General features: G+C 49.3%; 1 protein-coding gene across 7 annotated transcripts; it reads left to right on the top strand.

Moving 5' to 3' along the window:
- Positions 1-3,317: 3,317 nt before the first annotated feature.
- Tnfrsf14 (tumor necrosis factor receptor superfamily, member 14 (herpesvirus entry mediator)) lies at positions 3,318-13,451 on the top strand. Of its 7 annotated transcripts, none has more exons than XM_006538831.4 (9): positions 3,318-3,424; positions 3,823-3,960; positions 4,691-4,799; positions 5,214-5,339; positions 6,520-6,675; positions 7,434-7,524; positions 8,577-8,740; positions 9,427-9,458; positions 9,614-13,451. In XM_006538831.4, exons 2-9 carry the CDS (start codon positions 3,892-3,894, stop codon positions 9,692-9,694), a joined length of 828 nt encoding a protein of 275 aa, XP_006538894.1. In that variant the 5' UTR covers positions 3,318-3,424; positions 3,823-3,891; the 3' UTR covers positions 9,695-13,451. The 7 variants fall into 7 exon arrangements, with proteins under 7 accessions (XP_006538894.1, XP_006538893.1, XP_006538895.1 ...); XM_006538830.2 differs by having other exon boundaries at positions 9,611-13,451; XM_011250244.2 differs by lacking the exon at positions 3,318-3,424 and adding an exon at positions 3,491-3,586 and having other exon boundaries at positions 9,611-13,451.
- The last annotated feature ends 259 nt before the right edge of the window (positions 13,452-13,710 follow it).

The following is a 13,710-nucleotide window of genomic DNA, read 5'->3' as shown; positions in this document are numbered from 1 at the left end:
GACACAAAACTAGCCAGTACAATTGACCCCTTGTCAACTTGACACACAAACACATCACTAGTAAGCCTCAACCCTTACATTCTTATTCATCCCCAAGGTCTAAACAACTTTAAACATCCCACAGTCTTTACATATTCTTAAAATTTCAATCTCTTTAAAATATCCATCTCTTTTAAAATCCAAAGTCTTTTTACAATTAAAAGTCTCTTAACTGTGGGCTCTACTAAAATAGTTTCTACCTTCAAGAGGGAAAATATCAGGGCACAGACACAATCAAAAGCAAAAATCAATCTCCAACCGTCCAATGTCTGGGATCCAACTCACAATCTTCTGGACTCCTCCAAGGGCTTGGGTCACTTCTCCAGCCATGCCCTTTTTAGCACACGTGTCGTCCTCTAGGCTCCAGATGCCTGTACTCCACTGCTGCTGCTGCTCTTGGTGGTCATCTCATGGTACTGGCATCTCCAAAACACTGCATGACCCCTTCAGTCCTGGGCCTTCAATTGCAACTGCGGCTGCACCTTCACCAATGGCCTTCCATGGCCTCTCACAGTGTCGAGCCTCAGCTGCTCTTTGTGACCCCTTCATGCCTTCAAAACCAGTACCACCTGGGTGACCCTTACATATTACCAAGTCCCGCTGCAGCAGGAGTACAACCTTGGCCATCTCTGGAACACAGCCTCTTTGTGCTTTCAGAAAACACTTCCCAGAAGACGTCACCTCAACGATGCTGGTCTCTTCTTAATCACCGCTAATTTCTTAGCTCCAGCTAACCAGCCTCAATTGTTCCAGTAATGCAAAGTTTTTGCTTTAGTAGTTCTGGTATCTTGTTAATCACAGCTGATTCTTCAGCTCCAGCTAACCAGAACCACAGAATCTTCATAATCAAAACAGAAATGGCCCTGAAAAGAGTCTTTAATTTTCCCTCTGAAATTTCACAAACCAGACCTCCATCTTCTACACTGTTCTCAACATTATCTTCCGAGCTCCTATACAACATCTGACAGAGCTCTTAACAGCGAATGGATCTTCAAGCCCAAAGTTCCAAAGTCCTTCCACAGTCCTCCCCAAAACATGGTCAGGTTGTCACAGGAATACCCCATTCTGCTGGTACCAATTTGTCTTAGTCAGGGTCTCTATTCCTGCACAAACATCATGACCAAGAAGCAAGTTGGAGAGGAAAGGGTTTATTCGGCTTACACTTCCATGCTGCTGTTCATCACCAAAGGAAGTCAAAACTGGAACTCAAGCAGGTCAGGGAGCAGGAGCTGATGCAGAGGTCATGGAGGGATGTTCTTTACTGGCTTGCTCAGCCTGCTCTCTTATAGATCCCAAGACTACCAACCCAGAGATGGCACCACCCACAAGGGGCCTTTCCCCCTTGATCACTAATTGAGAAGATGCCTTACAGCTGGATCTCATGGAGGCATTTCCTCAACTGAAGCTCCTTTCTCTGTGGTAACTCCAGCGGTGTCAAGTTGACACAAAACTAGCCAGTACAGATGGACAACTGGGTATTTCCCACTCAGCCATGCACTACATGATGTCTGTAAGTCCTGTATCTTGCTCCTGATTTCCCAAGAGGATGATGATCTTGGATTGTGCATCACTGGGAATGGTGGCTTGGGAGCCTAGTGGAGGTCTTGTGGGGCTGTACCAGGCTCAGGGATCTCACCTACCTCATCAGAATCCTCTGGCTTCCCACCCTGGGGCATGTCTCTGAGAGCCCACAGATATGGAAACATGCTTGCAGTCCAGAGCCTTCTGTGTGTTCTGAGGTACCTATGAGCTGTGGGGCTTTGGCCATTTCCCAGTATTCATCTGTGGGATGGGGTAAAATATCTGCCTCCTCACTAGATACCCCCACATCACTGTGTTGGACTGTCAGAGGCTGTCCACTCTGCATTGTCTACTACAGAGGCACACAGATGGCTGTGTGGAACAGCCTCTGTAACATACGGCATACTCTTCTGTGTCCCTTTGGGGTGGGATTCTGGAGGACTGTGGACTAGAACATTGGCTAGTTTCATGTCAACTTGACACAAGCTAGACTCATCTGAAAGGAGGGACTTACAGCCCGTAAGATCAGGCTGTAAGGCATTTTCTAATTAGTGACTGATGGGGAGGGTTCAGCTCATTGTGAGTGGTGCCATCCCTGGGCTTGTGGTCCTGAATTTTATAAGAAAGCAGGCTGAATAAGTCATGGATAACAAGCCAGTAAGGAGCATCCCTCCATAGCCTCTGCATCAGTTTCTGTCTCTAGGCATCAGCCCTTTTTGAGTTCCTTTCCTGACTTCCTCTGGTAACTTACAATGTGGAAGTGTAACCCAACCAACCCTCGCTTCCTCATGTTGCTTTTGGTTATGGTGTTTCATCACTACAATAGTAACCAAAACTCAGAGTCAAAACCCAGAGAGAGCTGTCGTTGGGTCAGGGCCAGGTGTCCTCTAGCCTGGCTCACAGGGTTCATTGGAACAGGGTGTGTTGTTCTGGGTGTGGGCAGGTCCCAGCTATGAGGGAAATCAGTCCAGGGCCAGCCAAACCTATGAGGGTGGTGACCGATTCAGCTGGAGCAATAATTTGTGGTTAGTTTTAACGGTCAGTCGAGGGGTTGAGAGACGCACAGTAGCCCTGGTCAAAGAATCTTGGAGGAGCTTCATGTTCTGTGCGCCTTTGGGGTTCCTTATTTCTCTTTGGAGCCTCGTGACCAAGCCAGCTCAGCCAGTCAACAGGGTCTCAAGGGAGGGAGTGAGTATTGAAAAAGAAAACAGACAACACTATAACCTGACTCCAGCCCGTACCGCGGCTGAAGCAGCTGTTTCTCTCCCGCCTGCTTTTATATCATTCTAGGTTTATGCAACAAAACAAAACAAAAACAAACAAACAAAACCCATGGTCAGTTCTTAGATCAAAGACAAAGCAACCAAGTAAACAAGTAGTAAACAAGGAGACCACACAAGAGAGTGACCAAGGATGTGACAAGTAGTAAGCGCAAGGATGACACAAGGCTAACGTTAAGTGGTCAGCAAAGCAGTAAACAAAGCCCCGTGGTCATTGTTTCTGACATGCCGACTTCTTTGTCTGAGCCCAGTGACAGATGCCAGATTCCTAGAAGCACCAAAAGCTCTCAACAGCCTAGGTCTGTAGTAGGCCCCCACCCCATGACCTCAGCCAGTCTGTGGGCTGAGGAAGCCCAGCATACTACCCTGTAGTCCTACTCAAAGCCCCCATCCTCATCTGCAAAAGGAAAATTAGTCTGCTCCGCCTAGTCCCGCTCAGGGGCCAGTTAGAGAAGCCCATAGCCTGCTCAAAGATGATAAGAAACCCTGCTTCACCCTTAGAAGATAAAGAAGGCTGGCTCCTGTTCCTAGCGCCGAATGTGCTCAGAAGCGTATAGGCTGAAGAAGCGGGCAGTGATAAATTGGTAATGGGGATAACCCTGACGTGGTGTCTGGGAAGTGACTGGAAGCTTAAAGGGGGAGGGTCCGGTGAGAGGGGTGAGTTGGGAGGTAGGTCAAAAGATCAAGTTCCCAGTTCCCTGAGGCTGAGAGGTTCCTATTTCAGTTTGTCTGTCAGAAAATTCAAGGTAAGCACCGAGGTGTTTGTAGTGACCTGGGAGACAGACATACTTCCAGAGGGTATATATACAGGCTGGGAAAACTTGCTAGTGTCCCTGTATGGAGTCTGAAGCTGAGGCTCTGTTTGGACTTTAGGGCCCTCCCAGCACCACGCCCCGTGTGTACTTAATGTGCTCCATCTGCCTCTAACAGACTTCAGTCAGAGAGACTATTTTTTCTTTCATTTTCACTTTTCCTTGCCAAGGCTCATGAGAGTGTGTGAGGAGGTTCAGAGCCCATGGGGCTCTTGGCCTGAAGTTTCTTGATCAAGAAAATGGAACCTCTCCCAGGATGGGGGTCGGCACCCTGGAGCCAGGCCCCTACAGACAACACCTTCAGGCTGGTGAGTTCCCGAGCCCTTTACAGCCTCCAAGCTCCTTCCGGCCCAACTCCAGCCACAGCCCACCCCAGACATTTCCTGTCCCTTAGCTCTGTCTGGGCAGCTAGCTCACGGGGCTTTATGCTGCTTGGATCTGCAAATCTCTGGAGATAATTGATAACAACCTCAGGTTGGGAGGCTACAGGAAGGCAGGCCTCTGCCCCTCCACTCCCGGGCCTCCACTCACAGACACCTACTATGGCTCTCTTTAAAGGGCAGGAGGTGGTGCTATGAGCATAGTAGCCCTTGGCAGAACCCTGGCTGTCTCTGGACAGGCCCTGTAGCAAGAGGCCAACCATAGGTATCTCTGTCCCTGAGGATAAGCACCCTCACAGAGTGGAGACAGAGATCAGGGCAGGCTAGCAGGAGCCAGACAGAGTGTCTATCCTGTTTGCTCAAGTAGGATATACTAACCATCAGTCAGCTGTCCCTAGGATTCTGAAGAGCCTGTTCCCAGCCCCAGCTGACCCTGCTGCCTCTCAGGTCTTACACTGTCAGGCAATGAAGGCAGAAGGTAGGTTAAGCAGGCCTGGGCCCGAGCCCCTCCTACAGAGACACTGAAGTTGTGCTGTTTCCTCACTTCAAGAAGCAGAGCATGCACTGAGGGCCTGGACCAGCCTGGTGGGGGGGTTGGGGAGGGAGAGCCATAGCGATGGAGGTAGTCCTCTCCTCCAGCACTCATCTCCTCTCCCAGGTGCCTTGTGTCTTCCTTTTGAACTTGCTGCAGCGCATCTCTGCCCAGCCCTCATGCAGACAGGAGGAGTTCCTTGTGGGAGACGAGTGCTGCCCCATGTGCAACCCAGGTGGGAGTTCCCAGGAGGAAGTGCTGTGCCAGGGAGGAACTCCTGTCCTGAGCCTCTGGGCCTCTGGGTCCTCAGTCCAACGGCTGTACAGTGTTCAGTTCAGGGATAGTCCTCGGTGTCTGGAACCTTTGAAGTTCACTGCCTGGGGTGGGCCCGGGGGGTAGGGCAGGCTTTATAACCAGAGACTGAGACTGAAAGTGGGCTGGGGTCAGAGCCAGTTCTAAGGGATTTAGGAAGCCCCATCTCTGTGTTTCTGAATTGTTCATAGAGGGCAGACAGAAGGCCAACAAGTCCTGTGGGGCTTTAGTTGTGGTTGGTGCCATACTTGCTAGACCCATGTGAGGGTACAGGGAAGGGAAGGTTTCTGTGGATTAACCCCCAACCCTGCTGAGGAACTGTGGGTCCTGGCTGCAGGTTACCATGTGAAGCAGGTCTGCAGTGAGCATACAGGCACAGTGTGTGCCCCCTGTCCCCCACAGACATATACCGCCCATGCAAATGGCCTGAGCAAGTGTCTGCCCTGCGGAGTCTGTGATCCAGGTAGGAGCACCTGAGGAGGTGGAGGTGGGGTCTGCTGGAGCACTTAGGCTCAGGCATTGGTTCTAGAAGAGGGCAACTCATGGAGGGAACCGCAGCCTGACCTTCCTGCTATTGTGGGCAGGTTCTCAGGGTGTGTCTCCCCTCCCCCCCCCCATCCCCATCACTGAGATTCTATTGCCTGCTTCTTTTTCTCCCTGTCTATCTGGTTCATGTGGGTAATGAGAGGTTCTTTCCTGCTTCAGTTTCCCTGCCCGTGAAGGAACTCTTACATGCGTTGGGACATCACTGGGGATCAATGTGGCCATTATATATATATATTTTTCCCTTCATATGAAGGAACCCAGGAAAAGCTCACTCGTAGACTGATGGCTGCCTGGGCCTGGGCAGATTTGGATGGGGACACAGGTCCTGGAATATTCGAAGCTGTAAGGTAGCCAGCGCTTCTGTTCCCACCATAGCCCCACGCTCTCCATACACTAGCCTTGGGTGACTCTGGATTTATTACAGTGCCCGCAATAAATCGGGCGGCCTCACACTCCCCACAAGGATAACCCCGTACTTACTCATAGTGTGTGAGGAGGGTTGTCCTCACCCCTTACTGAGGGTGACCCCGTGTCTATCACAGTGTGCAAATGGAGATGACCTCACCCTTATAGAAGGGGAACCTCTATACTCACACAGAGTGCCCTCATGGGGTCAGAGTGACTCTGTACCTATTCGCACAATTCCCATACACAGTCGGCTCAGACCTGGAGGCCGAAGACTGCTGATTCCCATGGACGGGATACTGAGATCCCAAGAGTCACCAGGGCACTCTGCTGGATGGCAGAGCCTACCAACTCCACACTTCCAGGGCTATGGGCACATAGATTGGAAGTCCTGCTTCCTGGAGTGGGAGAAAACAGAGGCAAGGACAATTCAGACTTGGTCAAAACCCAGGTCCTGGGCATCAAACCACTCTGTGACCCTATCAGCCCTCAACCAAGCCCCCTGCTCAGAGCCATTGTGCTATGCCTGGCTCCCCCTATAGGACAAACCTGGTACCACATGTGCAGGTGGTAGGTAGCCTCTGGCAAGTGAAGCTGTGCAGAATCCGACCCGGGTACACTGGGACGACTGGAGGAAGGGTGCTCCCCCAAATCCCGTGCTGGTGCTCCCATGGCCTTGTCTCTGATGGCAGACATGGGCCTGCTGACCTGGCAGGAGTGCTCCAGCTGGAAGGACACTGTGTGCAGATGCATCCCAGGCTACTTCTGTGAGAACCAGGATGGGAGCCACTGTTCCACATGCTTGCAGCACACCACCTGCCCTCCAGGGCAGAGGGTAGAGAAGAGAGGTGAGCTGTCTAACTGAAGGTTCTTTTCGGAGGCCACCCTTGTTCCAGTAAGCCCGCTGCCTAGGGTCTAGAAAACCTCCAGCTTCAGGATTTCAGAAAGGAGCAGAGGAGAAATCTTGGCCAACCCTAGGGCACCCACCCCAGACCAGTCCTGGCAGCAAGAGAGGAAAGAGTGCTATAGGTTGGCATGACAGGAGGGGAGAGGGGAGCACAGGGGGGCAGGGAAAAGCTGAACTCAAAGAATCTGGAAGATCCAGAAAGGTTTTCTGGTAAGAGTCAGGAAGAGGACAGAGGGCAGAGAAAACAAAGGGGAGCTGGAACCTCTCCGTTGGCTCCCACTTCTGGTCTAACCTCAGCTATCCAACATCGGGTCTAACCTCAGCTATTCCACCTCAGCTCCAATGCTTCACGGGAGCCAGACTTGTAAACTCTGCCCAACCCCACTATTCACCTAAATGTGAGGGCTGCCTTTGCCTTCTGCCTGGCATCTGGCCAGGCTACCCAAAGGGTGTGTGGGTTGAAGACCCCTGGGTTATTACATCAGGCCCTTTCCATGTCCAGGATGCCCTAAAACTACCCAGCCCCTTCTCACACAGTCTCACAGTGCCATCTACCACCACAGCTCCCTCTACCAGCTACAGAGTATTATGGGTTGTGAGGCTCCAGAACAGACAGCTCCCAGGCCCCACTCCAGGGAAGCCCAGATTCCTGCAAGCCTGAACCCAGTACTCCTCTGTTTGCCCCTCTTCACTTCCCAGGGACTCACGACCAGGACACTGTATGTGCTGACTGCCTAACAGGGACCTTCTCACTTGGAGGGACTCAGGAGGAATGCCTGCCCTGGACCAAGTAGGTGACTAGCATGCTGGGGAAAGGACTACTCTCCCTCTGGAAGATGAGTAGCCAAACCCAGCTGAGCTGCATCCTGGGTAGGCAGAGCAATATGGAGCCTTAGCTAGGATTCCACAGGCTGTGGCCAGTTCCCACTCTATGACTGTAGGACCAAGAAGTCAAGGGTATGGGACTTCCCTACATTTCTGTAGTTGGGGCTGGGGTGCTGATTGTAAGGGCTGTCTTAGTCAGGGTTTCTATGGCTGTGAAGAGACACCATGACCACAGCAACTCTTACAGAGGAAAACATTTAATTGGGACTGGCTTACAGTTCAGAGGGTTAGCCCATTGTCATCATGGAGGGAAGCATGGTGACACACAGGAAGACATGGTGCTAGAGATGCAGTTGGGAGTTCTACATCTGGATCGGCAGGCAGCAAGAAGAGAGAGTGACACTGGGGCTGGCTTGAGCATCTGAAACCCCAAAGTCCCATGACACATTTCCTCCAAAAGTCCGCATCTACCCCAACAAGGAGATGTTCCTAATAGTGCCACTCCCTATGAGCCTGTGGGGGGCCATTTTCATTCAAACCACCATCATGATGTTCTCTGGTGAGGCCCCTTCTCCACCTGAGCCAGGATCCCTTCAGTATGGATCTCAGACCTTAGAGCTAACCTGAGAGCTTGGGATCTCTGAAGATAGCTAGGTTTCCTTGGGTGATGCCCAGAGAAGGACATCAGCTCATCTTCTCTATCTCATCTCTCTTCACTGAGGTCAGTCAGTCCCCAGCTTTGACACCAGCACCCCTCCCTTTCTCACTCCCTCCTTCCCTCCTCCTCTTCTTTTTGGCTTCCATTTCTACCCTGCTCCTTCAGCCCCCCTCCTTTCTCCATTTCCCCATAAAGGCTTTGAAATCTGTAACAGACCTGAGTCCTATCTCAGAGCTGTTGTACCAGCCGATAGGCTCTGAGTTGCATGGACCCTGCCTCGCTCCCCGACATTGCCCAGTCTGCTGACCTGTCTCCACGGCGTAGGTTTCCCACCCTGTCCCATGGCTGCTCTCTCCTAGCTGCAGTGCATTTCAACAGGAAGTAAGACGTGGGACCAACAGCACAGACACCACCTGCTCCTCCCAGGTCGTCTACTACGTTGTGTCCATCCTTTTGCCACTTGTGATAGTGGGAGCTGGGATAGCTGGATTCCTCATCTGCACGCGAAGACACCTGCACACCAGTGAGCAACAACCCATCTTCTGGGGCTCAGGACTCCAGGAGGGGTCCCAGGGTCTTTGTAGAGTCTGGATCTACAGTGGCTAGTGGTAGAGCCCTTCCTCAGAGCCCAGCTCTCAGGTGGCCTCCCGAGGACCCTCCATTCTTCCCTCTCCCCTCCCTCTCTCCCTTCTTTCCTTCCTTTCATTGTCCAGTCTCATCTGTGTCCTGCTGAGCTGAGCTCTAGAGACCAGCTTGTAGACCAAATCAGACCTGGGAAGCTCTGGTCTATGCTTTAGGGAGTCAAAAAACAATGGCCAGGCAGGCTACTCTCTGCCAGTGAGGAAGCATACCTCTGTGTGCTCAACCCTGGGTGCTCCTAGCGCAGGAGGCCTCTTTCCTAGGCTCTGCAGGTGGGCCAGGTAGCCTATGCCCCTTTCTGCCCAAGTTAAGCCCCCGCTCATGGTAGTGAGCAGGTTCCCCAACTCTTTGGCCTCCAGGAATGTGGGCAGGGATCTGTTCTTTTACCTGGTGGGCCTCCTGTGGGTTTTGACACATGTCCAAAGCTCACTTCTTCTGTTAGAGAGGGTCAGACTTGGGAGGTAGATCACACAGCTGGAATCCCAGAATGTGGGTTTTTCATTGCTGTGTGCCCGTCTCCCTCCCCTCTTGCTTCAGCCTCTCCCATGACTTGATGTTCTTGTGTTACAGGCTCAGTGGCCAAGGAGCTGGAGCCTTTCCAGGTATAACTGGGTCGGGGAGGAAGTTCCAACTGGCATATGCTTATGGAAGCCAACTCCATAGTCTACAGCTAAGCGTTACATGTTCCCAAGAGCCATGTAGTCCCCTGCTTGGTGTCTGAGAGGCAGGAGTTTACCTTGCGTTTCTTTGGCAGCAGGAACAACAGGAGAACACCATCAGGTTTCCAGTCACCGAGGTTGGGTTTGCTGAGACCGAGGAGGAGACAGCCTCCAACTGAACAAATTCTGGGTGACAAGACACCGAGGAGACGTTGGTGGGAAGTTTCCATATGCTATTGGGACATGGCAGATGCCCTGGCTGGTTCATCATCACACAACAGTGGATATGTGGTCATGGCCCAGGGTCTAGGAGTTGCTTTGCCATTCTTTTTTTTTTTTTTTTTTTTTTTTTTTGTTTTTTCGAGACAGGGTTTCTCTGTGTAACCCTGGCTGTCCTGGAACTCACTTTGTAGACCAGGCTGGCCTCGAACTCAGAAATCCTCCTGCCTCTGCCTCCTGAGTGCTGGGATTAAAGGCATGCACCAATATGCCCAGCTGCTTTGCCATTCTTAGTGTTAAATGGGTGCATCTTCTCCCAACCAAACACTAAGAGGTGGTGATCCAAAGTCTATACTAGTGACAGCTACCACTGACCCTATGTCTTACTTCCCAGCTCTTCCAGTCAGCTTATAACAGCTCTGCCTAGGCCTGTAACCTAGCCTAACCAGCTCAGCCTATAACCTAGGCCTCTGCCTGTCCTGGAAATGTTAAACCTAGGCCTGCTTAGTCAGAGGGCTGCTGAGCACTGCCTCCTGGGGCCGGGGTACATGTGAGGAGTCATGAACATGGCATTATTATAGACTTTACTTTGACATTTCTGGGGCTGGAATCTTGCCTGTGTCAGGCAAGTGCTTTTATTTCTGAGCTGTATTCTCAAGATTCTTTTACCTGAGGCAAAGTCACATGATCATCTGGGCCAACTGTGGACTCCTTCTGTATCTTGGGTAAGCCTTAAACTTGACCCTTCTTTTTTTTATTAGATATTTTTTCATTTACATTTCAAATGCTATCCTAAAAGTCCCTGTACACTACCCCTGCCCTGCTCCCCAACCCACCCACTCCTGCTTCCTGGCCCTGGCATTCCTTTGTACTGGGGCATATAATATTCGCAAGACCAAGGGCCTCTCCTCCCACTGTTGGCCGACTAGGCCATCTTCTGCTACATATGCAACTAGAGACACAGCTCTGGGGGTTACTGGTTAGTTCATATTGTTGTTCCTCTTATAGGGTTGCAGACCCCTTCAGCTCCTTGGGTACTTTCTCTAGCTCTTTCATTGGGGGCCCTGTGTTCCATCCAATAGATGACTAAGCATCCACTTCTGTATTTGCCAGACACTGTCATAGCCTCATAAGAGACAGCTATATCAGGGTCCTGTCAACAAAATCTTGCTGGGATATGCAATAGTGTCTGGGTTTGGTGGTTGTTTATGGGATGGATCCCCAGGTGGGGCAGTCTTTGGATGGTCCTTCCTTCCATCTCAGCTCCAAACTTTGACTCTGTAACTCCTTCCATGGGCATTTTGTTCCCCATTCTAAGAAGGAATGAAGTATCCACACTTTGGTCTTCCTTCTTCTTGAGTTTCATGTGTTTTGCAAATTGTATCTTGAGTATCCTAGGTTTCTGGGCTAATATCCACTTATCAGTGAGTGCATATCATGTGTGTTCTTTTGTGACTGGGTTACCTCACTCAGGATGATATCCTCCAGATTCATCCATTTGCCTAAGAATTTCATAAATTCATTGTTTTTTTAATAGTTGAGTAGTACTCCATTGTGTAAATGTACCACATTTTCTGTATCCATTCCTCTGTTGAGGGACATCTGGGTTCTTTCCAGCTTCTGGCTATCATAAATAAGGCTGCTATGAACATAGTGGAGCATGTGTCCTTCTTACCAGTTGGAACCTCTTCTGGGAATGTGCCCAAGAGAGGTATTGCTGGATCTTCCGGTCCAATCTATGTCCAATTTCTGAGGAACCACCAGACTGATTTCCAGAGTGATTGTACCAGCTTGCAATCCCACCAGCAGTGGAAGAGTGTTCCTCTTTCTCCACATCCTTGCGAGCATCTGCTGTCACCTGAATTTTTTATTTTAGCCATTCTGATGGGTATGAGGTGGAATCTCGGGGTTGTTTTCACTTGCATTTTCCTGATGATTAAGGATGTTGAACATTTTTTTAGGTGCTTCTCAGCATTTGGTATTCCTCAGTTGAGAATTCTTTGTTTAGCTCTGTACCCATTTTTTAATAGGGTTATTTGATTTTCTGGAGTCCACCTTCTTGAATTTTTTGTATATATTGGATATTAGTCCCCTATCAGATTTAGGATTGGTAAAGATCCTTTCCCAATCTGTTGGTGGTCTTTTTGTCTTGACAGTGTCTTTTGCTTTATAGAAGCTTTGCAATTTTATGAGGTCCCATTTGTATTACGGAAAAGTAATTGTTGCTTCCTGTTATTTTTGTTGTTAGAGTTGGGATTCTGTTCTTGTGGCTATTTTCTTTTTTTCTCTCTCTTTTCTTTTCTCTTTAATTTTCTCTCTCTCTCTCTCTCTCTCTCTCTCTCTCTCTCTCTCTCTCTCTCTCTCTCTCTCTCTCTCTCTCTCTTTCTCTTCTTTTTTTCAAGACAGGGTTTCTCTGTGTAGCCCTGGCTGTCCTGGAACTCACTCTGTAGACCAGGCTGGCCTCAAACTCAGAAATCCGCCTGCCTCTGCCTCCAAAGTTCTGGGAGTAAAGGTGTGCGCCACCACTGCCTGGTGCGGCTATCTTCTTTTAGGTTTCTTGATTTACTTTCTTGCTTTTTCTAGGGTGTAATTCCCCTCCTTGTGTTGGTGTTTTCCATTTATTATCCTTTTGAAGGGCTGGATTTGTGGAAAGATATTGTGTGAATTTGGTTTTGTCATGGAATACTTTGGTTTCTCCATCTATGGTAATTGAGAGTTTTGCTGGGTATAAGCCTGGGCTGGCATTTGTGTTCTTTTAGTGTCTATATAACATCTGTCCAGGCTCTTCTGGCTTTCATAGTCTCTGGTGAGAAGTTTGGTGTAATTCTAATAGGCCTGCCTTTATATGTTACTTGACCTTTCTCCCTTACTGCTTTTAACATTCTATCTTTATTTAGTGCATTTGTTGTTCTGATTATTATGTGTCGGGAGGAATTTCTTTTCTAGTCCATCTGCTTGGAGTTCTGTAGGCTTCTCGTATGTTCATGGGCATCTCTTTCTTTAGGTATGGGAAGTTTTCTTCTATAATTTTATTGAAGATATTTATTGGCCCTTTAAGTTGAAAATCTTCATTCTTCTCATCTATTATCCTTAGGTTTGGTCTTCTCACTGTGTCCTGGATGTTGACCCTTCTACCTCTGCTTTCCAAATAACACTGTGATTACCTACATGATCCTGCAAACTGAGGGGTGGGGAGTGGGGCTCCAGTGCTTTCTATTCTTCTCGTGTGTGTGTGTTTACCCCATTTTTCTATCAGCCTAGGGAAAATCAAGTTTTACCCTCTCACTGTTTCACCTGCCCCAGAGGATTTACATGCTCAGAGAAAAGTCTGCGGAGGGATTGATCAATCTCTGACTCTACACCTCTCCTCAGTGTACCTGACCAGTCCGAGCTGGCCTTTGACACTTGTCCCTTAGTAGCTAGCCATCTTGAGCTAATCTGGACTTCACCAATTTGGCTACATTAGCCTACCATTGAGCCCTGAGCCCCGGATATCTCCTTGGCTCTGTCTTCTTGGTGTTGGGATTAAGGTACTATGCCAAGCGTTTAAAGTGGATCCTGTGGATAAACTTAGCTTCAAGAACACAGGTCCTTATGCTGCGGAGCATGTACTGTAGCGATTGAACTATCCCCCTGGCTTTGCATGAATTTATAACTTATAGAAAATAAATATTTGCTGGGCGTGGTGGCACATGCCTTTAATCCCAGCACTCGGGAGGCAGATGCCGGCAGATTTCTGAGTTCAAGGCCTGCCTGGTCTACAAAGTGAGTTCCTGGACAGCCAGGGCTACACAGAGAAACCCTGTTCAAAAAAAACAAAAACAAAAACAAAAACAAACAAAAAACCTGAAAATAAATATTTTTGTTATATGTTCTGTCTCTGTCTTGTGTCTTATTAAACATTTGTCTGTCCTGTGAGAGTGATAGTGATTGCTCCAAGTTAACTATGTTCTCATGCATGCCACATAGTCACTTG

The sequence above is a fragment of the Mus musculus genome, chromosome 4 (assembly GCF_000001635.26).
Source record: "Mus musculus strain C57BL/6J chromosome 4, GRCm38.p6 C57BL/6J".
NCBI classification, from domain to species: domain Eukaryota; kingdom Metazoa; phylum Chordata; class Mammalia; order Rodentia; family Muridae; genus Mus; species Mus musculus.
Note: the sequence above shows the minus strand (reverse complement) of the source record. Positions and strands in the feature narration are given on the sequence as shown.